At 42.1% G+C, this 24,191-nt stretch overlaps 1 protein-coding gene across 4 annotated transcripts in view; it reads right to left on the bottom strand.

The window, feature by feature from the left end:
* The window catches only part of disc1 (DISC1 scaffold protein), a 94,982-nt gene that overhangs the window by 41,480 nt on the left and 29,311 nt on the right, over positions 1-24,191 (bottom strand). For all 4 annotated transcript variants that reach the window (XM_078213410.1, XM_078213411.1, XM_078213413.1 and 1 more), the window contains 3 exons: positions 22,002-22,104; positions 15,564-15,752; positions 1,933-1,993 (listed from right to left, as the gene is read on the bottom strand). In XM_078213410.1, the coding sequence (XP_078069536.1) occupies positions 1,933-1,993; positions 15,564-15,752; positions 22,002-22,104 (353 nt within the window). The remainder of the gene's footprint in view (positions 1-1,932; positions 1,994-15,563; positions 15,753-22,001; positions 22,105-24,191) is intronic.

Raw genomic sequence — 24,191 nt, 5'->3', positions numbered from 1 at the left:
GATGTGAGAGTTAAGTTGATTCGCCATGCTAAATTGCCACTTAGAGTCAAGGGGATTCGCATAGTAAATACATGGGGTTACAGAGATAGGGCCTGGGTGACATTTTTGTCAGTACAGGCTCAATAGGCTCAATGGCCTCCTTCTGTACTGCAGTTATTCTATGATTCTAATGGCTTGCATCCTTGGGTCTGAAAATCAGTGGCTGTCAAGATAATTGATGCATTGGCTGTGATCTTCCAAAACTCCCTAGATTCTGGGAAGTTCCAAGTGGATTGGAAAATCATTTAATGTAACACCTCTGTTCAAGGACGGAGATGGAAAGCAGGAAACTATAGGTCAGTTAGCCTAAATTGGTTATAGGGAAATTGCTGGAATCCATTATTGAGGAGGTATAATAGCAGGACGTTTAGGAAATCATAATACAATCATGGCAGAGTCAACATGGTTTTGTAAGATGGAAATCATGTTTGACTAATTAACAAAAAAGTTGGATAAGGGGAACCCATTTTTCAAAAGGCATTCAATAAGTTGCTGCATCAAAAAGTCACAACACAAAATAAGAGCTCATGGTGCAGGGATAACATTATGGATAGAGGATTAGCTAGCTAACAGGAAGCAGATAGCATGAATAAATGGGTCATTTTCAGAATAGCAAGCTGTAGCTCATGGAGAGCCACAGGGATCAAGCCGGGGCCTCAGCCATACACAATCGATATCAATGACTTGGATGAATGGACTGCTAACTTCACTGATGACACAAGTATAGGCAGAAAGGTAAGATATGAAGAGGACTCGAGTCTCCAATGGTTAGGTTAGGTTAAGTGAAGGCAGAAAAATTTGGCAGATAGCATATAATGTGAGAAAATGCAAACTTGTCCACTTTGGAGGAAGAATAGAAAAGCAGTATACTTTTTGAATGGATAGAGACTGCAAAACTCCAAGGAAGATGGATCTGGGTATCGTGATACATGAATCATAATATATTGGTGCGCAAATGATTAGGAAGATAAATGTTGGATAAATGGAATGTTGTCATTAATTTTAAGTGGCATTGAGTATAAAACGTAGAACATTTACTGCAGCTGTATAGAGCACTGGTTAGGCCGCATCAAGATTACCGTACCCAGTTTTGGTTGTCTTACTTGAGAAAGGATACAACTGTATTTGAAGCAAGTCAGAGAACATCCATTCAATTTATGATATAAAGGGTTATTTTATGAGGAGAAATTGAGCAGTTTGGGCTTATACCCATTGAAGTTTAGAAGAATGAAAGGCATTCTTATTGAAATATATACGATTTTGAGGTCTTGACGTTGATAAAATGTACCCCCTTGCTGAGGGATGGGGGAGGAAGAGAGAGAGAGCGCATACAAATTGGGGACACTGTTTAAAAATGATGAGTCACACAGTTAAAACTGAGATTAGGAGACTTTTTTCCTCCTCAAAGTGTCGTCAGACTGTGGAATTCTCTTCCCCAAAGAGCAGAGGAGGCTGGGTCATTGAATGTATTCAAGATGGAATGAAGTAAATATTTGATTGACAAGGGAGTCAACGGTTATGGGGAGGTAGACAGGAAAGTGGAGCTGAGGCTGCAATCAGATCAGCCATGATCATCAGCCATGAGCAGGCTCCAGTGGCTGAATGGTCTACTTCTGTTCCAAATCGGTGTGTTCTTGTATGACCCAGGCAAGCATTATGAAATATTGAAACTAGAATCCAGAACTTACAATTTTGCAGTAGAACCTTTTTTTTTACAGTTCTACTTTAAACTTCAGTTTTCTCAAATAAACCATGTATTAATAGGAATTGCAATTACTTTGTTGTAAAGATGAAACAAATGCACAATTTATAGATTGGAAGAATAAAGATATGCATGAATCAAAATCTCAAATTCTGCAGCCTGTTATCTAAATATCCAACAGAAAGCCTTACCTATGAAGTTTGTCTTCCAGGACGTCCATATACTTAAAAACATTTTCCTTTAGGTTATTCTCTGCAAATGAAAAAAAGATATGAACCATCAATATCTAATACTTGTTTAGGTGAACATAATAACACCAAGCATTTGTTGGCTATCTTCCATATTCTGTAGCAATTCTGAGAGACTTTTTTCAACTGCAAGATGATAATCATCAATAAAAACTTAATACCTATACTGTGACTCTCAGGCAGAAACAGAACTGCGCTTATTGTATATTTTGTAATTGTATGCAATTTAGTGATTATATAGGGATAGAAATTAGAGAGGTCGGTTCCTGGGCCCAAACTTTGCCTTGCAAAAGCAACTGCATCCATATAGAACAAGGCCCGAGGCAGGTTTGAAATTGGATCTGTTTCATCTGGATGTTTAGGATAAACTGTCAACACTTTTTGCAATTCCATAAGCATGATCACAAGGATGATGCAAATGACTTCCCAGAAATGCCATGGAACCAAGGGTCGAGTGAGAAGGTGGAATTGAAGGAATTCAGTATCACAAAAAAATAATTGGGGAAATTAATAGGACTGAAAGCTGATTGGAGGATGGCAAATGTAATGCCGCGATTTTAAAAAGGAGGGAGGGAGGAAACGGAATTACCGATTAGCCCAACATCAATAGTAGGGAAAATGCTGGAGTCGATTATAAAGGATGTGATCAGGACTCTTAGAAAATATCAACAGGATTAGACAAAATCAACATGGATTTATGAAAGGGAAATCATGTCTGACAAACCTGCTGGAGCTTTTTAAGGACACAACTAGTAGAATATCATAGAATCCCTACAATGAACAAGGAGGCCATTCGGCCTATCAAGTCTGCACTAACCACAATCCCACTCTGACCCTATTCACTTAACCCCACATATTTACCCTGCTAATCCCCCCGACACTAGGGTCAATTTAGCATGCCCAATCAACCTAACCCGCACATCTTTGGACTGTGGGAGGAAACTGGAGCACCCGGAGGAAACCCACGCAGACACGGGGAGAATGTGCTACTCTATGCAGACTCCTGTAGGGATCTGTGCTTGGGCTTCTGGTACTCACAATATATATATCAATGTTTTGGATAAGGGAACCAAATGGAATATTTGATTCTTAAGAAAAGTCATGCACACTGGAAACATGAACTATGTTTTCTCTCCCTAGAGGTGTTCCTAGACCTGCTGAGTTTTTCCAGCTTTCTCTTTTTTTGTACAATATTTACAAGTTTTCTGACGACATGAAACTTGGTGGGAATGTGATTGGTGAGAAAGATGTTGCAATGTCATAACTATGTTAGGGGTTGTAGATTTTAAACAAAAAGAAAAAGAGGTGGTTTGCACACGTAGATGCAAACTAACAACAACAGATTTATTCTAGGAGTTCTTAGCTGTACAGGGTAGAAAATAGAACTAAACAGCAGCCTGTGAAACACTAAATGACATCACCATCAAATCACATGATCAGTTCTTACAGCAATCAGACAACCAGTTAAAATACAATATCCTTCCTCCTTTCCTTCTGTGGTCATGACAACAAATTAGTATGATACTATATATAGGATCAATAATATTCTAGACAGTACAGTATCCCATTAATCATTATACACAGCCAATAAAAAAGTCGGGATAAAAGCAAATTACTGCCGATGCTGGAATCTGAAACCAAACAGCTTCGACAAAGGGTCGTCTGGACTCGAAACGTCAGCTCTTTTCTCTCCTTACAGATGCTTCCAGACCTGCTCAGATTTTCTAGCATTTTCTCATTTGGTTTCAGATTCCAGCATCCACAGTAATTTGCTTTTATCCAGTGTTTAACTCACTGCCACTTCTCTTCCAGGAATGCCTACCCTGGAGAAGTATTCCTCTTCTCTCCGACAGGATTTCCACGTCTCTCTCCCCTATCCACCTTCACTGCTTTCCATTTCTCCCTTAGTGTTGCACAAGGTATTTACCAAGACTCGCTTCCACAGCCACATTTCCTTCCTCAGTGACTGTCTTCATCTCCGACTTACCCCACGCAGATTTCAACTCAAATTCCACCCCGCATGTAACCTCCAGGATTACAGGTACCTACAGGCTATAAAACATTCTTCCAACTGCTGTTCTCGCCACATCCTGAAAGCCACACTCAGTTCCATGCGCCGCCATATGAAGACACTCGACATCTCTCTCCAGCAACATCGTCTTACTCTCTCCCAAAGCTGTCCCTGTTCCCAGTTTCATTTCATCCTTCGCATCATTTGATGTCTTAAAAAAAAACTTTTCCTGTTTCTTGCAGATGGAAAGGAACGCAAGCTTCAACAACTTAACACCACTGCCCATCCCAGGCCCTCCACCAGTCCCAATCCCTCGAACTCCATCTCTTCTAGCCCCAGCCCTTGCCACGTCTTCACCACACCCTCCGACCTTCCCCTCTCTGAGACTGAGCGTGCTGTTCTCAGCAAAGGACTCAGCTTCGTACCCTTACGTCCCCACTTCAATGAATTCCGGGCTCAACATGATGTTGAACTCTTCTTCCGTCGCCTTCGTCTCTGTGCCCACTTCTTTGGGCAAGAGTCCCCCCCCATTCTACAGATCCTTTCAGGAACCTCCAACATTCTACCTCCAATTGGACACCCGCACCAGGACAATTACCTGCCCTCTATCTTTTCACTGGGAACTATCGACGGGACATTGGCCGTCTCAATTTTTCTGCCCCCCTCACCCATTCCAACCTCTCTCCTTCCGAACTTTCTGCCCTTCACTCCCTCAGGTCCAACCCTGACATTGTCATCAAACCTGCCAACAAAGGTGGTACTGTTGTCGTCTGGCGTACTGACCTCTATCTCGCAGAGGCTGAGCGCCAACTCTCAGATACTTCCTCCTACCTCCCCCTGGACCATGACCACACCACTGAACATCAAGCCATTATCTCCAATACCGTCACCGACCTCATTTCCTCCAGAGGCCTTCTCCCCACCTCAGTCTCCCAACCGCGGACAGCCTGCTTCTACTATTTCTCAAAATCCACAAAAAGGACTGTCCTGGTAGGCCCATTGTGTCAGCATGCTCCTGCCCCACTGAACTTATTTCCTCTTACCTTGACTCCATCCTCACTCCCCTGGTCCATTCCCTCCCCACCTACATCCATGATTCCTCTGACGCCCTGCGTCATGTTGACAGCTTCCTGTTCGCAGGCCCTAACCACCTCCAATTCACCATGGATGTGCAATCTCTCTGCACCTCTGACGAAGGAGCAGCGCTCCGAAAGCTAATGGTGTTTGCTACCAAATAAACCTGTTGGACTTTAACCTGGTGTTGTTAAAACTCTTACTGTCTCCATCCCACACCAGGACGGCCTAAGAGCTCTTCGTTTCTTTCTTGAAAAGAGGCTGAACAATTCCCATCCACCACCACTCTCCTCCACCTGGCTGAACTTGTCCCATCTCTCAACAACTTCTCCTTTAATTCATCCCACTTTCTCCAAATCAAAGGAGTAGCGATGGGTACCCGCATGGGTCCTAGCTACGCTTGTCTTTTTATGGGGTATGTGGAACATTCCTTGTTCCAAGCCTACCCAGGTCCTCTCCCACAACTCATTTACTGGTACATTGATGACTATTTGTGCCGCTTCATGCTCTCGTCCAGACCTCGAAAAATTCATCAATTTCGCTTCCAGTTTCCACCCCTCTATTGCCTTCATCTGGTCCATCTCAGTCAACTCCCTTCCCTTCCTTGACCTTTCTGTCTCCATTTCCAGTAATAGACTATCTACCAATATCCACTACAAGCCCACTGACTCCCACAGCTATCTGGACAACAGCTCTTCACATGCTACATCCTGTAAGGACTCCTCCCTTTCTCTCAGCTCCTTTGCCTCCGTCACATTTGTTCCGATGATGCCACCTTCCAATGTGGTGCTTCTAATATATGCTGAAGCTTTGACAAAGGGTCATCTGGACTCGAAACGTCAACTCTTTTCTCTCCTTACAGATGCTGCCAGACCTGCTGAGATTTTCCAGCATTTTCTCTTTTGGTGGCAAATAAGAAGTCAATCAGGAGGATGTCTATTCTTCTTTGGTTGTATAAAACATTCTGGAATTTGGCTGTCCTTGACCCTATATAAATATGATTTGGAACTTCAGTAGACACTTTCTCTCGATGTAATTCTACATCATTCTCACATGGTTATAGTAACAAAGACACAATCATCAGGCATCTCAGATTCAACCAAGTCTTCCATAGTGTTGATAGAGAAGAGGATAGCTGCCAACCCCAGAATGATATCAATGGTTTGGTCGCGTGGGCAGAGAGGTGGCAAATGTAATTCAATCCGGAGGTATGAGAGGTAATACATTTGAGAAGGACAAACAAAACAAGGGAACACTCAATAAACGGGAAGATATAGAGAGGGGTTGAGGAAATGTGCAACCTTGGAGTGCATGTCCATAGGTCCTTGAATGTGACAAGACAAGGTGTTCAAGAAAGCATATGGAATGCTTTCCCTTATAGGATGGGGTATTGAATATAAAAACAAGAATTTAATGATGGAACAGCATAAAATACTGGTTAGACCACAGCTGGAGTTTTGTATACAGTTTTGGTCACCACATTACAGGAATGACATAATTGGTCTGGAGAGAGTACAGAAGAGATTTACAAGAATGTTCTTAGGACTTGAAAATTGCAGCTATGAGGTGTCTGGATAAGCTAGGATTGTTTTCCTTAGATCAGAGAAGACTCAGGGGTGACCTAAAATTAGGTGTACAAAATTATGAGGGGCCTAGACAGGAAAACCTTGCTTCCCCAAGCTGAAGGGTGAATTACCTGGGGGCACAGATTTATCATGATTGGTAGGATTAGAAGGGAGATGAGGAAAAACCATTTCACCCACTGGGTGCTGGACGTCTGGAATTCACTGCCTAAATTGGTGGTTGAGTCTGAAATGCTCAACCCATTTAAAAGGTATCTGGATCTGCATCTCAAGTGCTGTAACTTGCAAGGCTATGGACCAGGTGCTGGAAAATTAGATTAAAATGAGTACATGGTTTCTTTTTTCTTTTTTGGCCAGCGCAAACACAATGGGCTGAATGGCCTTTATCTGCCACTGTAATTTTCTAAGGTTCTATGAATAAGGTGCTCAGAACGTAAGTGGCAAGTCACAAGGTGGCTAGATAGCAGGAGGGGGAATCCAATGAAAAAGATACCCAGAAAGCAGGAAGGACAACCTATTGAACAAGGTGCCAGACAGCAGAAGGGGCAGTGTAGTACCTGTTAATTCTCAGATACTTTCGACCAGTTTGCTTACTCTAAGGTTTTACCCCGGTGTCCTTATTTGCAAGATGGACAAAGACAAGTAAAGGTTCAACAAGTTTATTAGTAATAACACTATTAACCCTTAAATTACCCACGTAAAACAAGAGGATACCCCAGATTCAAGTATACTACCCGTAATGATGGTTTGATTGAACTGCAGGCTCGATTCTAAGTCCCTCTGTTCCGTCGTCACGAAGGTGAGTCTCGATGGCAGCTTCTTCCTTCCTTCCTTCTTCGGTCAGTCTTCCGAATGGGCAAGGCCGTCTCCTTAGTCGAGTCTTCGCTCATGTGTGTCTCCAAGTGTGTCCCTTTATCCCGCAGCCTGCTTGCCTTTCCAGAAACTTCGCTGGCTTCCGGCCAATGAGGTTCCAGGAGGGGGTTCCAATACCCAGTGGGTTTCTTGATGTCTGCCTGACAGGACACCAGGGTCCGCCCCCAGGTATCCCATCTCCATGCTGTTGCTCACGCATAACTTATCAGATAAGGTATCTACAGGAACTCTTGGTGACTGAAAGTCTGGCCCGATCTGGGCTTCTAACAATAGACCGGTGCATTTCAATGAGGTGCAATGATCTCCTGCTAAGTCTCGATAGATTGTAATGACCTTTGGTGGGTGGTTGATGGGTCAGGCGCAGACACGTTTGTGTATTTGTACAATTGGCCTGCCTGAGGTTTGACTGTGTTTGATTTTGATATGCCCAATTCTTTAATTTAGGATATCCAATTTTATCAGCCTTAAAACTAGGCCCTGTTTATATCTCCACAGCAGGCTACTTACTGAACAAGGTGCCTAGAGAGCATTCTATCAAAGCTTTGATATAGAACATAGATATGAGCGAGTATTTTCAGTGGAGCCCTACAAATGAAGAAAATGGAACACATGTTTGTTGGAAGTCATCTTCCAATGACTGCCCTGGTTTGCTGCCAAATGATGTGGAAATGCCGGCGTTGGACTGGGGTAAACACAGATTTCCACTCCATCTGACGAAGGAGCAGCGCTCTGAAAGCTAGTGGCGTTTGCTACCAAATAAACCTGTTGGACTTTAACCTGGTGTTGTTAGACTCCTTACGTTGCTGCCAAATGGCAGGAACTAATGCAGCCCTTACCATGATATCAGAATCATTCAAACTAAATACATCAATTTTGAGACCACCAAGGAAAATATTGCAAATTCATATGTATATTGCAAATTAGCAACAAGAGATTTTTGTGACAGAATATCCAACCATCGAAAGATGAGAACAGAAAACAGCCCTGGTCAACCAGCCATTACAGGAGCAGTGACGTCTCACCCTCTCTGAATGTTAACCAGGAGTTTTCTGGATCGCCTAGGTAAAGTGTTATGTCAAAATTTGGCAGGTAGAATTGCCACTTAAAAAGGAATTTGATTGATTTTCTAATATCTGCTGCACCCGATTATCTATTACACCTGGGCACAGGAAATTCTACCTGTGTTGTTCCAGAAATGTTTTTCTGAAATGTGATTTTTATAAATGAACAGAAATGCGTATTAATCTACACGAAGTTCAACACTGCTTTTTTTGCAGGTGGGGGTTGCAATTAAAGCTACAAAAGAAATTCTGATGTTAGGATTCTATAATAGTGCGATAGCACCCTCTTGTGACCAATACCCGATCAAAAATAAGAACATAAGAACATAAGAAATAGGAGCAGGAGTAGGCCATCTAGCCCCTCGAGCCTGCCCCGCCATTCAATAAGATCATGGCTGATCTGACGTGGATCAGTACCACTTACCCGCCTGATCCCCATAACCCTTAATTCCCTTACCGCTCAGGAATCCATCCATCCGCGCTTTAAACATATTCAGCGAGGTAGCCTCCACCACCTCAGTGGGCAGAGAATTCCAGAGATTCACCACCCTCTGGGAGAAGAAGTTCCTCCTCAACTCTGTCTTAAACCGACCCCCCTTTATTTTGAGGCTGTGTCCTCTAGTTTTAACTTCCTTACTAAGTGGAAAGAATCTCTCCGCCTCCACCCTATCCAGCCCCCGCATTATCTTATAAGTCTCCATAAGATCCCCCCTCATCCTTCTAAACTCCAACGAGTACAAACCCAATCTCCTCAGCCTCTCCTCATAATCCAAACCCCTCATCTCCGGTATCAACCTGGTGAACCTTCTCTGCACTCCCTCCAATGCCAATATATCCTTCCTCATATAAGGGGACCAATACTGCACACAGTATTCCAGCTGCGGCCTCACCAATGCCCTGTACGGGTGCATCAAGACATCCCTGCTTTTATATTCTATCCCCCTCGCAATATAGGCCAACATCCCATTTGCCTTCTTGATCACCTGTTGTACCTGCAGACTGGGCTTTTGCGTCTCATGCACAAGGACCCCCAGGTCCCTTTGCACGGTAGCATGTTTTAATTTGTTTCCATTGAGATAGTAATCCCATTTGTTATTATTTCCTCCAAAGTAGATCTTATAAATTTTATAATTAAACATCAACTAATTTCATGATATCGTAACTATCCCCCAAGATTGGAAACAAAAATATTGATCTACCCAAATATAACTTCACTGAAATAACAATAGAATGTGCTGGAAAAACTAAGCAGATATGGCAGCATCTGTCAAGAGAGAAACGGAGTTAACGTTGAGTCCAATATGACTCTTCTTCTGAACCAAATTTGCTGAAATCCATGATCGTACAAATCCAAAAACAAATTGGTAACAGAAATATATTATGGAGACAACGTTGTGAATAGAAAATACAGTACATTAAATTGAAAAAAGTAAATGGCTGTTTGTTTCACTTGGAAGAAATATTTGGGGTCTTGAAAGGTGAGAAGGGAGAAGGTGAAAGGAGAGGTGTTGCTTTTCCTGCACTTGCTCAGACAAGTGCCACAGGGAAGGGAGTGTTAGGGATGACCTACTATGCCGAAAAGGAAGGGCAGGGGAAGTTGTGTTCTGTTCGGCATTATGCTGGAGCTGCCAAAAACGGCAAAGGATGATCCGTTGAATATGAAGGCTGGTGGGATGAAATATGAGGACAAGGGCAACCCTATTGTGGTTATGGGAGGGAGCGGAAAGGGAATTGATTTGATTTGTCACATGTATTAGTATACAGTGAAAAGTATTGCTTCTTGTATGCTGTTACAGACAAAGCATACCGTTCAGAGAAGGATAGTAGGGAGTGCAGAATGTAGTGTTATAGTCATAGCTAGGGTGTAGAGAAAGATCAACTCAGTGCGAGGTAGGTCCATTCAAAATCTGATGGCAGCAGAGAAGAAGCTGTTCTTGAGTCGATTGGTTCGTGACCTCAAACTTTTGTATCTTTTTCCCAATGGAAGAAAGTGGAAGAGAGAATGTCCAGGGTGTGTGGGGTCCTTAATTATACTGACTGCTTTTCCAAGGCAGTGGGAAGTGTAGACTAAGTCAATGGATGGGAGTCTGGTTTGCGTGATGGATTGAGCTACATTCATGTAGTTTTGTAGTTTCTTGCAGTCTTAGGCAAAGCAGGAGCCATACCAAGCTGTGATACAACCAGAAAGAATGCTTTCTACGGTGCATCTGTAAAAATTGGTGAGAGTCGTAGGTGACATGCCAAATTTCCTTAGTCTTCTGAGAAAGTAGAGATGTTGGTGGGCTTTCCTAACTATAGTGTCAGCATGGGGGAAACCAGAATAGATTGTTGGTGATCTGGACAGTTAAAAACTTGAAGCTCTCAACCATTTCTACTTTGTGCCCATTGATAAAGACAGGGGCATGTTCTCCACTTCCCGATGACAATCTCCTTTGTTTTGTTGACACTGAGGGGCGAGAGAAGAAGTGCATAAAATGGATTGGACATTGTGTCGTGTCAATCTTGCTGGGTGGGGATTCTCAGTTGGGGAAAAAGGAATACATTAGAAACACTGTTGTAGATGGTTACATCATCAGAACAGATGCAGTAGAAATGGCAAAACTGGAAAGTATGGAATGGAGTCCTTACAGGAAACAGGGTTGTAATGAATACTAGTTGATAGCCAATCTCCAGAAATGGAGACAAATAAGTCAAGAAAAGAAAGTCAATGGTAAGACCAGATAAGGCCCAGACATGGCTGGATATTGGAAATAAAGTCAATGAAATTTCCCAGTTCATGGTGAGAGCAGGAGGCGGCACAGATAGTCATCAATGTACCGAAAGAGATGACAGACAGGGCCCCAAGTAGGACTGGTATAATAAATGTTCCACATTTTCCTCAAAAAGGCAGGTAATGCTAGGACCATGTGGGTACCCATAGTAATATCTTTTATTTGGAAGTGAGTGGAATTGAAAGAGAAGTTGTGTACAGTGAAAACAAGCTCAGCCAGTAGAAGGCGGTGGTGGATGGAAACTGCTTTATTCGCGTTAGTTTATAAAGAAAATAAAGTCAGATAGAATTTCTGCTCATCCTGGAGCTGAAAGTTATCTTCGGAGGAGGTGAGCTGCAAATTGGAGCAGAATCCATTTCCATTATGTTTCCATACCTTCCACAGAGCAGAACAGTAAGATGGCCAGATGCTTCTTCCAGTGCTACTCATTCAGAATTATTTTTTGGAGGCACCTGGGGAATCCCTAAAAATCTCACAACATTCAGTTTGTTTGGATGAGTGTGGGGACTGCAGAATGGATGAGTTGACTGACCATAGCACTATGTACAGGGAACACATAAGAATATAGTGGTAGTCGGGGACATTATATTGAGGGAGTTTGAGACTGCTCTCTGTAGCAAGGTACGAGAATCCAGACGGCTGCGATGCTTGTCCAGTTCCAGGATTCAGGATGTCTGCTCTGGGCTGGAGAGGGACTTGCGTTGGGAGAGGGAGGTTCAGTAGTTCACAGTCTACATAGATGCCAGCAAAAGAGGCAGGACAAGGAAGAAGATTCTACATAGTCAGTTTGAGGAACAAGGTACCAAATTAAGAAGCAGAATCTCAAAGTTAATAATTTCTGGATTATTACTTGAGCCACATGCAAAAGGGCACTGGACAAATAAGGTTATAGAAAATAATGCATTGGTCTGGGAGAAATGGGTTCTGGTTCATTGTTCACTCTGGGCAATGGCACCAGAACCAGGGAAAGTAGGATCTGGACTGTTGGGATAGTTTACACCTGAACTATACTGGGAATGATATCCAATCGAGCCACATAACTAAGGAATTAAGGAAAGTTTTAAACTAAATAGTGAGGGAAAGGTATTAAATTTGGCAAAATGTGGTATACCAAAGAGTAGAGACAAAGCAAGAGTGAAAGGCCCCTTTCATAAAAAAAGCTTATTATCTAAATGTTAAGAGATTGCAGAGCTCTGAGGTGTAGAGGGATCTGGTGACCTGATGTATGAAGCACAAAAGGCTAGTGTGCAGGTACAATAAGTAATTAGACAAGAAGATGGAATTTAGTGTTTATTGTGAGAGAAATTGATTACAAAAGTAGGGAGGTTATACTTCAGTTGTGCACGGCGTTGGTGAGGCCACATCTGGAGCATTTGTACAATATTGGTCTCCTTATTTAAGGAAGGATGTTCGAAGCAGATTCAAAGCGTTAGAAGTAGTTCAAAGGTTTACAAGACTAAAACAACAATGGGCAGGTTGTCTTCTGAGAAAAGGGTGGACAGATTAGGTTTGGCACAAGAGTTTAGAAGAGGTAGAGGCAACTTGATTGAAAATTTTAAGATCCTGAGAGGTATTGACAGAGTGGATGTGGAGAGGATGTTTCCTCTTGTTGGAAAATCTAGAACTAGGGATCCCTGCTTAAAAATGAGTTGCCCATTTAAGACAGAATGAGAATTTTTTTCTGAGGGTTGAGAATTTCTGGAACTCTGCTTCCACTGCCTTTTAAGGACGAGCATCTTTGAATATTTTCAAGGCAGAGAGAGATATATTCTTGATTAATAAAGGGGTGAATGGTTATGGGGTTGGCAGGGCTATGGGGTTGAAGTTACAATCAGATCAGCCATGATCTTATTGAATGGTGGGGCAGGTTCGAGGGGGCCAAGTGGCCCACTCCTAACTCCTATGTTCATATTCACCTATAAAGGCCAGTAAGTACACCTGCCATGCTGGAACATATATAGCCCTGGCAATTACAGCTTCAAGTTGCAACCAATCCTAGAAAGACTACCATTTGCCTGTATGTGGGCCTCTATCATCAAGGGAGCAACTCAATGTCATCCAATTTCTTCAGAAAGTGCCTTAATTTGTCCTGCTATAGAGTAGCCAGATGCCTGCACAGCATTCTTCTGGTTCTACTGGGCAAGTGGTTCGTAGCGTTATAACTCACATAGGTGCCTGTTCCAAATAGTTAAACAACCCAAACCAAAGAGTTATTTCTGATTTGTTCAGCCTCACTGGGCTTCTGGCAGCATGTCCAGTGAGACGGAACAAATTTCTGGAAATTGAATTTTTAGCCTATAATTCTTACCATATTCAACTATGGAATCCATACAGTGTAGGAGGCCATTTGGACTATTGATCCTGCACCAACTCTCTGAAAAAACATCTTACCCAGGCTCACCCCCATCCCCTTGTCCACCCCACACATTCACCATGGCTAATTCTCTAACCTACACATCCTTGGACACTAAGGGGCAATTCAACATGGGCAATCCACCTAATCTCTTTGATATTTCTGATTCCCTGGGCTGGTTGCTCTTTCTACTGTTTTGCTATTAATTTACATTAGACCACGTTAAGATCTTAATATCAAGCCAATAAGCAATGTAATGTTTTGAAAATTCTGTCATAATATTACGTCTCTCAACTTGAAGCTTAATTACCTCTCTGCACTATTTTTAGCCAATAATTACATTTCAGTAAAATCCTATATAGACTACTTTAACAGTTTATTCACTTAACATAAATGGGACAGCACCTGTATTATAACAGAAAGAAATTTACATTATTTAAAATGGTGTGCTAAAAAATTGCAGTGGAGGAATGAAATCCATTCTTGTACTAAACTGATCTAAGGAATTGCTTTTACATCAGCAGACATCAGAGGGTTATACTGTTTTATAATAGGGGTGCTCATGCCACAGAAGATAACAGAGACCACTGTGGCAACTGAACAAATCAAATCCATTTCTATTAGATGGTTATTCTGGGATTTTTACTAATGTAATTGAGTTCTTCAGTAGTTGAGTTCTATTACTGTGTGAAAGCTCCAAATGATTGACTTTATCCTATGCAGTGAATCTTCCAAGGCTGTGCATACTAAGCTGGAGAATAGTTAATTATCCTAATTTCTTTCTGATGCTTTTGTGTTCCCATTTTGCATCGTCTCTGTTCTGTGGCTGACCCTCTATTCCCTTTATCCCCATAATTCTTCTCACTTCTTCCTGGTCCTCCTCTTCTCTAACTGAGGAACTCTGGTCACCTGTTTAATCGGCTGCAAATGGGTGAATGACAGCTGGGAATGCAAAGTACCTATCAACCTGAATCAAGTTTTAGGCAATTCTTTAAATGGGTGCCCACATTCACTTGCAAAACAGGCAGCAGACTTTTAGGTGAATCAGGATGCCACTATACCTATTTTAGAATTCCAATTATCAAAATGGTGGGACATTTACAGAGACTGTCAGTTCCATTTCTCTAGGCACCAACAGGTCCGATAGGTGAGCCTTAAAGGGGTGCTGAAAGCCTCTCCCTGTTAATGTGGCCCAAACCAGGAAATAGTTTGGAGCTCTTGGCTTAGGTGTTGAGTAACCGAGATGATGGAATTTAGTTCAATGTTTCAGCAAATATTCACACCTATTAGGTAAAGTGGCTCATTCAATGGGATAGCTGCCAATGAACCTTCACCTAGGTGGGCAGTAGTCAGCTTGATTGTTGCCTTGTATGGCCAATCCCTTAATAGAGAGGAACCCAGAGGTCAAGATACATATGGTAAAGCTAAGTCTGTGATATTGGTAGGCACTCACCTGGTGGAGCGGCGCTCTGAATGCTTGTGCTACCAGATAAACCTGTTGGACTTTAACCTAGTCTTGTGAGATTACTTATTGTACCTACCCCAGTCCAACGCCAGCAACTCCATATCATGATCGATTTAAAAAAGACAACTCTCCTTTAATAAGGGCTGGCCAATTTCAAAAATGTCTTCCACATCCAAGAGTATTTAGGCTACTAACATATTGACTGCCTTGTTTTTGCTATGCATGTTACACAAATAAGCTACTGGAAAATAAATCAACTGGATAAGAAATATTTAGCCTACCTTTAAAAAAATTACAATACATTAGCTAAATGTTACAATCACAAGAATTTAGCAATTAAACAGCCATATTAATGTACTGATCAGCAAGCAAATCGAACTTACCAAATAAACCTTCTTTCTGCTCCAGTTCAGTCCTCAAACTGCTATAATCTTCCCTGATTGCTGCAATTCGTTCAGTATTCTTAATACTTAAATCCTGCAGCTCACTGATAAGTTCTTCAAGTCGAGTTTTCTCAGAATTCAAAGATTTGATCTCTTCATCAAGGTCCTTAGCAGTTGAGAATTCACGCCCTGCGGAAACAGCAACAACTTTTATCTTGTAACTTTAAGACGCTAGAATTTGACATTAAGCCACATAGGGAGATTTTATTGTATTCATTGGAAGTGTCATTGATTGAATCAGCAATTCATTACACATCCCTAACTGTCCTTCAACTGAGTGGCTTGTTCAGCCATTTCAAAAGACATTTAAGAGTCAACCACATTGCTGTGGCTCTGCAGTCACATGTAGACCAGACAAATAAGATTCCTCCCTTAAAGAGCATTAGTGAACCAACTGGATTTTCACGATATGGTTATACAGAGAACAAAAAAAAGTACAGCACAGGAACAGGCCCTTCGGCCCTCCAAGCCTGTGCCAATCATGATGCCCTAACTGAACTATTAAAAAAACCTTTTGCCCTTTCTCTGTCTGTATCCCTCTATTCCTTCCCTTTTTACGTACCCATCCAGATGCCTCGTAAATGTTGCTAATGTGCCTGCTTCCACCACATCCTCTGGCAGCACATTCCAGACACCCACCACTCTGCGTGAAAAACTTCCCCCCACACATCTCCTCCCTTAAACTTTCCCCCCTCACTTTGAACCTGTGCCCTCTTGTAATTAACACTTCCACCTTTGGAAAAAGCCTCCGACTATCCACCTTGTCTATGCCTGTCATAATTTTGTAGACCTCTATCAGGTCTTCCCTCAGCCTCCGTCTTTCCAGTGAAAACAATCCTAGTTATTCAACCTCTCCTCCTAGCCAACAGCTCAAGACCAGGCAACACCCTGGTCAAACTTCTTTGCACTCTCCCCAAAGCTTCCACGTCCTTCTAATAGTGAGTGTGGTGACCAGAACTGCATGCAATACTCCAAATGCAGCCTAACCAAGGTTTTATATTGCTGCAACATGATTTTGCAACTCTTGTACTAAATGCCACAGCTGAAGGCGGCAAGTATGCCATATGCCTTCTTAATCACCTTGGCCACCTGTGTTGCCACTTTTAGGGAACTGTGGACCTGCACGCCCAGATCCCTCTGTATGTTAATGTTCCTAAGGGTTTTGGTATTTACAGTATAATTCACACCTAAATTTAATCCTCCAAAATGTATCATCTCACATTTGTCCAGATTAAACTCCATCTGTCATTTCTGTGCCCAAGTCTCCAATCTATCTATATCCTGTTGTACCCTCTGACAATTCCCGGCACTAATAGCAACTCTTTGTGTCTTCCGCAAACTTACTAATCAGATCACTCACATTTTCCACCAGATCATTTATATTACAAACAACATAGGTCCCAGCACTGATCCCTATGGAACACTATTAGCTACAGATCCATTCTGAAAAACATCCTTCCACCGCTACTCTAACTAAGCCAGTTCTGTATCCATCTAGCCAGCCCACTCCAAAATCCATGTGATTTTAGTTTTTGTACCAGTCTGCCATGTGGGACCTTGTCAAATGCCTAATTAAAGTCCATATACACTACATCCACAGCCCTTCCCTCATCAGTTGTCTTTGTCACCTCTTCAAAAAATTCAAGTTGGTGAGACATTACCTTTCCAGTGCAAAACTGCCCGTCACTTACCAGTCCATTTTCCTCCAAATGTGCATATATCCTGTCCCTCTTCACCAAAAGTTCCCCCATCACTGATGTCATGCTCACCGACCTATATTTTCCTGGATTCAAATTTCACCATTTGCCATGGTGGGATTTGAACTAAAAGCCCCAAAGTTTTACCCTTTGCCTTTGGATTACTTATCCAGTGACAATATCACTATGACATCACCTCCCTCATAGGCCACTGCCCTCCCCCATAGGTTAGGTAATTAAAAGCCTGGTCAAATAGGTAGGTTTTAAAGAGTGTCTTGAAGGACTAATGAAAAGAGGAGATGGAGAGCTTTAGGGAGACTTAGAGCCTTGGCAGTTGAAGGCATAGCCGCTAACATTGGAGTGACTAAAATCAGGGACGTTTAAGAGATCAGAATTGGAGGAGTGCAATTTGGAGGTTGTAGAGCTGCAGAATATGAAAGAGATTGGGAGTGGAAAGACCATGGAGGGATTTGAAGACAAGTATGAGAATTTTAGATGCATTGTGTTTTTTACCCTGGAACCAATGTAAGTTAAAAGAAAATTACTGTGGATCCTGGAATCTGAAACAAAAACTGAAAATGCAGTAAATGACAGCATCTGTGGAGAGAGGACAGAGCTAATGTTTCTAGTCTGGATGGCTTTTCATCTAAGCTGATGAAGCTCATCACCATTTCAAATATGATATTATAGTTGCGAGCAATCTGGATCAGTCTCAGCACTTACCAAAGAGATGGACTGAGTTGCTGGATAGGGAACAGTATTTATGACAGGAACTGATGATGCCTTTGGTCTTCCAAATACGTGGCAAACATTTCTGTTCAATCGGTACTGGAAGTTTGAGAGGCAGTGACAAATTACAAACACCAGGGGTGTCAAACGAGGTGGTGGTGGGGAAGAGCTGGATATCATCAATGGACATGTTAAAATTGTTGCAGTTTTTGGATGATAATGATGCCGAGGGGCAACATGTCGGTGTGAAATGGGGCAGCGTCTATGGCTAGATAATTGGAGACAACGGCGCAGAACCAGGAAGAGAAACCATTGTAGATCTTTCTCTTGCTGCGATTAAATAGATAAGAATGGAATCAGGAAAGTGATATCTGACCAAGGTGGACAATGGTGAGGAAGCTCTAGAGGGCAATGGCCAATCACGTACAAAGCTATGCACAAATCTAGGACAAGGAAGAATAGTCTTTGTCATGCCTTTTACCTTTCATCACTTTGTTTACCTTTGTCATGGTTGCATAGAATATCATTTGTGATTGTATTAAGAGCCGTTTTAGAACTGTGATGAAGCTGGAGGGGGACCCGAATGGAATGAAAGCACTCAGAATTCAGTATAAATAAATTCAATAGCAAAATTCATCATGTCTACATGCAAATCCAATGGGTTAAACGCTTCCAGAGATGAGGCATTGAAGCTGTTATTAAATGCACTGAAGAGCAACAGATCAAGCACGTTTACCAGGCTGACCATCATGGCCTGATCATTAAAGCAATCAAAGTGGTTCAGCTGGTAGCCCTTTTAACTCCACGTCAGAAGGCCAAGAGTCACACCCCAGAGACTTGAGCACTAAATTCTAGGATGAGACTCCAATTCAGTACTGAGGAGGTGCTGCACTATCAGAGATGCCATCTTTCCAATGAAACATCAAACTGAAGCCCTGTCTGGCTTCTTGGATCAATGTAAAAGATCCTGTGGCACTATTTTGAAGACAAGTGGCAGAGGTGTCCCAGTGTCCTGGCCAATATTTATCCCTCAATATCACATAAACAGACATTATCACACTGTTGTTCACCAGAGCTTGCTGTGTTCACATTGGCTGACATGCTTCCTACATAACAACAAGAACAACATCATAAAAATACTTCAATGGCCATAAAGTGCTCGATCGGATGGCCACAAAAAAAAAACTGGTGAACACCTAGGGCCATGCAGTGTGGACAAACCACAAACAAGAGACATGCAAACCACCCCCACGATCTGCCCAATCAGGACATGAGTGGACTTACAGAGAGCATCAAGCAATTTACCTTGATTGAAACTATCGATGTTATCAACCAGTGTGTACACTATGAGGTGGTCAGCACCAAAAGAATAACCTATTACCACCATTGCTTCGCAATTTCAATGTGGACTGGGTTGTACCAATTGTTTCCTCTGATGCCATGGGGATGGGAACAGTTTTCAAATTCATTTATGTCGACATTTACTTTGAATGCAAAGTTTCTTCAACAGCACTCCTGAAATGGGTAGTTCTACGCGTTGCTATATTTGGTTAGTATCAAGCAAGTTTTTTTATTGTTCTTTCATGGGATGTGGACATCACTGGCATTTGTTTCCCATCCTTAATTGCCCTGAAATGAGTGGCTTGACAGCCCATTTCAGAGGGCAGTTAAGAGTCAACCAAATTGTTGTAGATCTGGAGTCACATGTAGGCTAGACCAGGCAAGGACAGCAGAAGGGGCGGCACGGTAGCACAGTGGTTAGCACTGCTGCTTCACAGCTCCAGGGTCCCGGGTTCGATTCCCGGCTCGGGTCACTGTCTGTGCGGAGTTTGCACATTCTCCTCGTGTCTGCGTGGGTTTCCTCCGGGTGCTCCGGTTTCCTCCCACAGTCCAAAGATGTGCGGGTTAGGTTGATTGGCCAGGTTAAAAATTGCCTCGTAGAGTCCTGAGATGCGTAGGTTAGTGGGATTAGCGGGTAAATATGTGGGGGTAGGGCCTGGGTGGGATTGTGGTCGGTGCAGACTCGATGGGCCAAATGGCCTCCTTCTGCACTGTAGGGTTTCTATGATTCTATGATTTCATTCCCTAAAGGGCATTAGTGAACCAGATAGGTTTTTTTCCAACAATCATTGATAGTTATATGAGATTAGCTTTCAATTCCAGATTTTATTAATTGAATTAAATTCCACCAGCGAGACCTATATCCCCAAAACATCAGCCTGAGCCTTGGATTACTCATCCAGTGACATTACCACTATGCCACCATCATACTAAGTGAAGGAGATTTTTTTAGCCTCTCTTTTCGTCAATTTTATCTTACATAATTTTTTTAAAAGTTTATCCCACAAAGTGAATAAGTATTACAGACACCATTTAATACAATGAAACCTGGATTGAAATTTATGAAATAGATAAAGCCTGTGTTGCTGGTGACATCGACAAGGGAAAATGCATACAATATATTGATGATATCCTGTCAGAGGTGAAATTAGAGGTGGTCAGAGGTGGGTAGCATGGTGTCACAAGGGTTAGCACTGCTGCCTCGCAGCACCAAGGATCCGGACTCGATTCCCGGCTTGGGTCACTGTCTGTATGGAGTTTGCACGTTCTTCCAATGTCTGCGTGGGATTCCTCTGGGTGCTTTGGTTTCCTCCCACAGTCCAAAAGATGCACTGGTTAGGTGCATTGGCCATGCTAAATTCTCCCTCTTTGTACCCGAATAGGCACCAGGGTGTGGCAACTAGGGGATTTTCACACCAACTTCATTGCAGTGTTAATGTAAGCCTCCTTGTGACACTAATAAAAAAAGTTCAAAATCTTTTGAAATTACCCTGGAACAGAATGTAGGAAAAGGGACACAATGTATTCCATGCTAGATAAAATATAATAAATTAAAATGTCCAATGTTTAGTCGGCTGTTCGTAATTTCATAAAATAAATGTCCTTCCACCAATTTTTTGCTGGTGATTTGACATACTGGTACTTGTAAACTGTGTGAAGAAATCAAGAATGAGGAACGAGAACAACACACAACCCCATTTCGAAAGTGTTTTAAAGTGCTAATCACCTATATATGTTTTTCCAATTGGATGGGTGACCCACTGTTACACTTTTCTGGTCTGATTTGTGTATTCTTTCAAGTTTAGCCACACCTTTTTCTGCTATAAGTGAAACTTGGATCTCTTATGATGAGAAACTTATCTTTACAGCCCAATGCCCAGCCATACAATAATGGGCTCGGGGTCATAACAGTCTCATGTTAAATTAAAATACTGTAATATCTCATGCACAGCACATGAAAAGACCATTTATTTTATAGATTACATGAGAGAATATAGTAAACCCTAAATTTTAATTTACTCCATAATCTTTGCCACAACACACAAAACATCAAAACACATACTACCATCATTGTTAACATGCGACAATAGTTTTTGAAACAATTACTTTTCTGAGACTGATCTATTCTGAAAGGAAAGCTCAGAATCAATCTTTTGTTCATCTTGTGTCATTTTCCCTATCTCCAGGAAACAGCTGTGTTTTCTTTGATTCTTAGTTACATAGGAATTTAACAACCTAAAGTCCGAAGAGAGGCTACATGGAGTTTGAAACAATGTTGCCAGACCAGCGGAGTTTTTTCATCACTTTGTTTTTTATTTCAGATCTCCAGCATCTGCAGTACTCTATCTTTACCTGAAGTCTGACCATTAAGGATGTCAGTTAAACCAATGAACAGACGACTGGATGCTAGTCCCCAAAAGCCATTTCAACCAAAGAGTAAATATCCATTCTCCTGTCTTAATGACTTATTGTCTCAAGTAAAAATGGTAATCAGAAGCTAACGTTCTGCATGGTGTATGTCCAACTTTAATATGCATCCTCCCCCACATTGCTTAGGTTGCTTTGAGAAAATGTAATTGCTAGTATTTTGATTACATTACACACAACTTACCTGATATTGCTAACATTTTGGCTTCTAAGAGTGTTGGAAGCTGTGTTTCAATGTCATTCACTTTCTTGCTCAGATTGCTGCACAGCTTTTGGTTGTTGAATACCTAAATGTGTAAAAGTACAATGTTTATGATAACTAATATACAGTTAGAAGGTTGTAGAAAGTGCAAAGTGTGATCTACAAGGTTTAAAACTGTGATATTGCATTCTCTAAAGAAGCACGTTGAAAGGAATATTAACATTCTAGCTTATCATAGAAGTACTAGGAACCTGGTAAACAGAGAAGGTTCATTCGAGAAAGCACCAAACACATTTTGCTGGGAACAAGCAGAGATGAATTTGAGGTGTCGGAGTGTGTGCACTAACCTCCAAATTACTCATCAATCCAACCCCTCAAGCATGTGGCAGAGTTTTCAGAACGTACGTTGGACCTAACAGCCATCTCAGAGCCAATCAAACTGGAGTGAAAGCAACTCACTCAATCCCAAGACACTGCCTAACAGGAGGGCCCCTGTATTTATGGAAAGGCAGGAAAGCATAGTAGGAACTTGGTAGGAACCCTTGGAGATAGCTCCAAGTAATCAGAAGGAATAGAAACAAGAGATCGCTTTCTGGGGGAACAAGTAAATGCCAAACAGGAGACAGGGAATAAGAAGCAAGCCTGATTTGGAGTGGGTGGTGATGGAAAGAATCTAATAATTGAAAGTTAGGGTGCAAAATATCAAGGATAGGGTTGGGGGGGGGGGGGGGGGGGATGCAGGAAAGTAACAACTTGGAGGGATGGGATGAGGGCTTGAGGAGTGGAAGTAGAAGAAAGCCGGGGTCAAGTAGCACAGCCATTATGTTACTGGACAAGTAATCCAGAAGCCTTGTGTAATGATCTTCAAACACAAGTTCAAATCCCACCATGACATCTGTGGAAATTAAATTCAAGTATATTAAACCTGGAATAAAACTGACCATGAAACTGACCAGATTGCAGTAAAACATTATCTGGTTTACAGTGGTACTTTAGGGAAGAAAATCTGCCATCTTTACCCAGTCTGGCCTACATGTGTTTTTACCCACAACAATGTGGTAGATTTTTTAACTGTCTTCTGAAACAGCCTAGCAAGACACTCAATTGTCCTCTAGAAAGTGGCTCATCGCCATTTTTTTCAAGGGCATTAAACAACTGACCTTACCAGCAGGGCCCACATCTAATTAAAAAGAAAATCAGGAGGAAGGGAATGAGAAATCAGGGCTTGGTGGATGGGACTGGAAAAGAATGGCAATTGGGAAGGCAGAAACCAAAGTTTTTGGTCCGGGACTCCATCTACCTTTACTAGTGGGTCCAAGCTGTTAAGAATGGGTTAACAGACCTTCCAATTAAGTCCTAATTTGATGTCAATTATTCAATAAAAGTCACTGATATATAAAGTTAGCACTGGGTGTTGGTGGAGAATTGTATGTGGGGTTGGATCGAAGAAATAAAGGTAGTTTACGAAGAAGCAGAACTCGTGTCTCCTTCACTGAACTGCAACCTAGAGGCTCAGACACAAGCTGTGGGAAACCTTGTCAGTTACTTAAATCAGTTCCTAATTACACTGCAGAAATCTGATTTAAATATGTTCATAAGCACCATCACGTATACTTACAAAGTGTGGTCAGGACCATTATACTTTCATTTTATGTCTTTGTAGCTGGTTACATCACCAAGTTTGAATCAAACTGGTATTAACTTTGGGGTAGCAGGGTGGGGCAGAAGAGCAATCATATTTTCCTTTCTGGTGTTAAGGATTTCAAGTTCCAACAACCTCCAGTACTTTCTTCCCCTTCACTTCCCTCTGATCCCTTCCCTTCTTCTAATCTCACCTCTTGCCAAGTATCCGACCTTCCTCTTTCTGATGCAGAATGATCTGTCCTTAGCAAAATCTCAGCTTTTTTCCCTTCCACCCCCACTTGAATGAATTTTGAGTTCGGCATGACTTGGAGATCTACTTCTGACACTTCTCCTCCTCACCCACTTCTTTGGGCAGGAGTCTTCTCCCCACTCAGTGGACCCTTTCACATGTCTCTAGTATTCTCTCTTCACCTGGGCCTCTTCCCCTGGCTTCTCACACTGTCTTGATCTTGTTATTGAAAACAACCAGTGTGACACTGGCCATCTCAATTTCTCCACTCCCCTCACTCACTCACTTCAACCTCTGTC

This window comes from Mustelus asterias, chromosome 5 (assembly GCF_964213995.1).
Source record: "Mustelus asterias chromosome 5, sMusAst1.hap1.1, whole genome shotgun sequence".
NCBI lineage: Eukaryota > Metazoa > Chordata > Chondrichthyes > Carcharhiniformes > Triakidae > Mustelus > Mustelus asterias.
The sequence above is the reverse complement of the archived record's forward strand: the minus strand, read 5'-3'. Positions and strand labels throughout refer to the sequence as shown.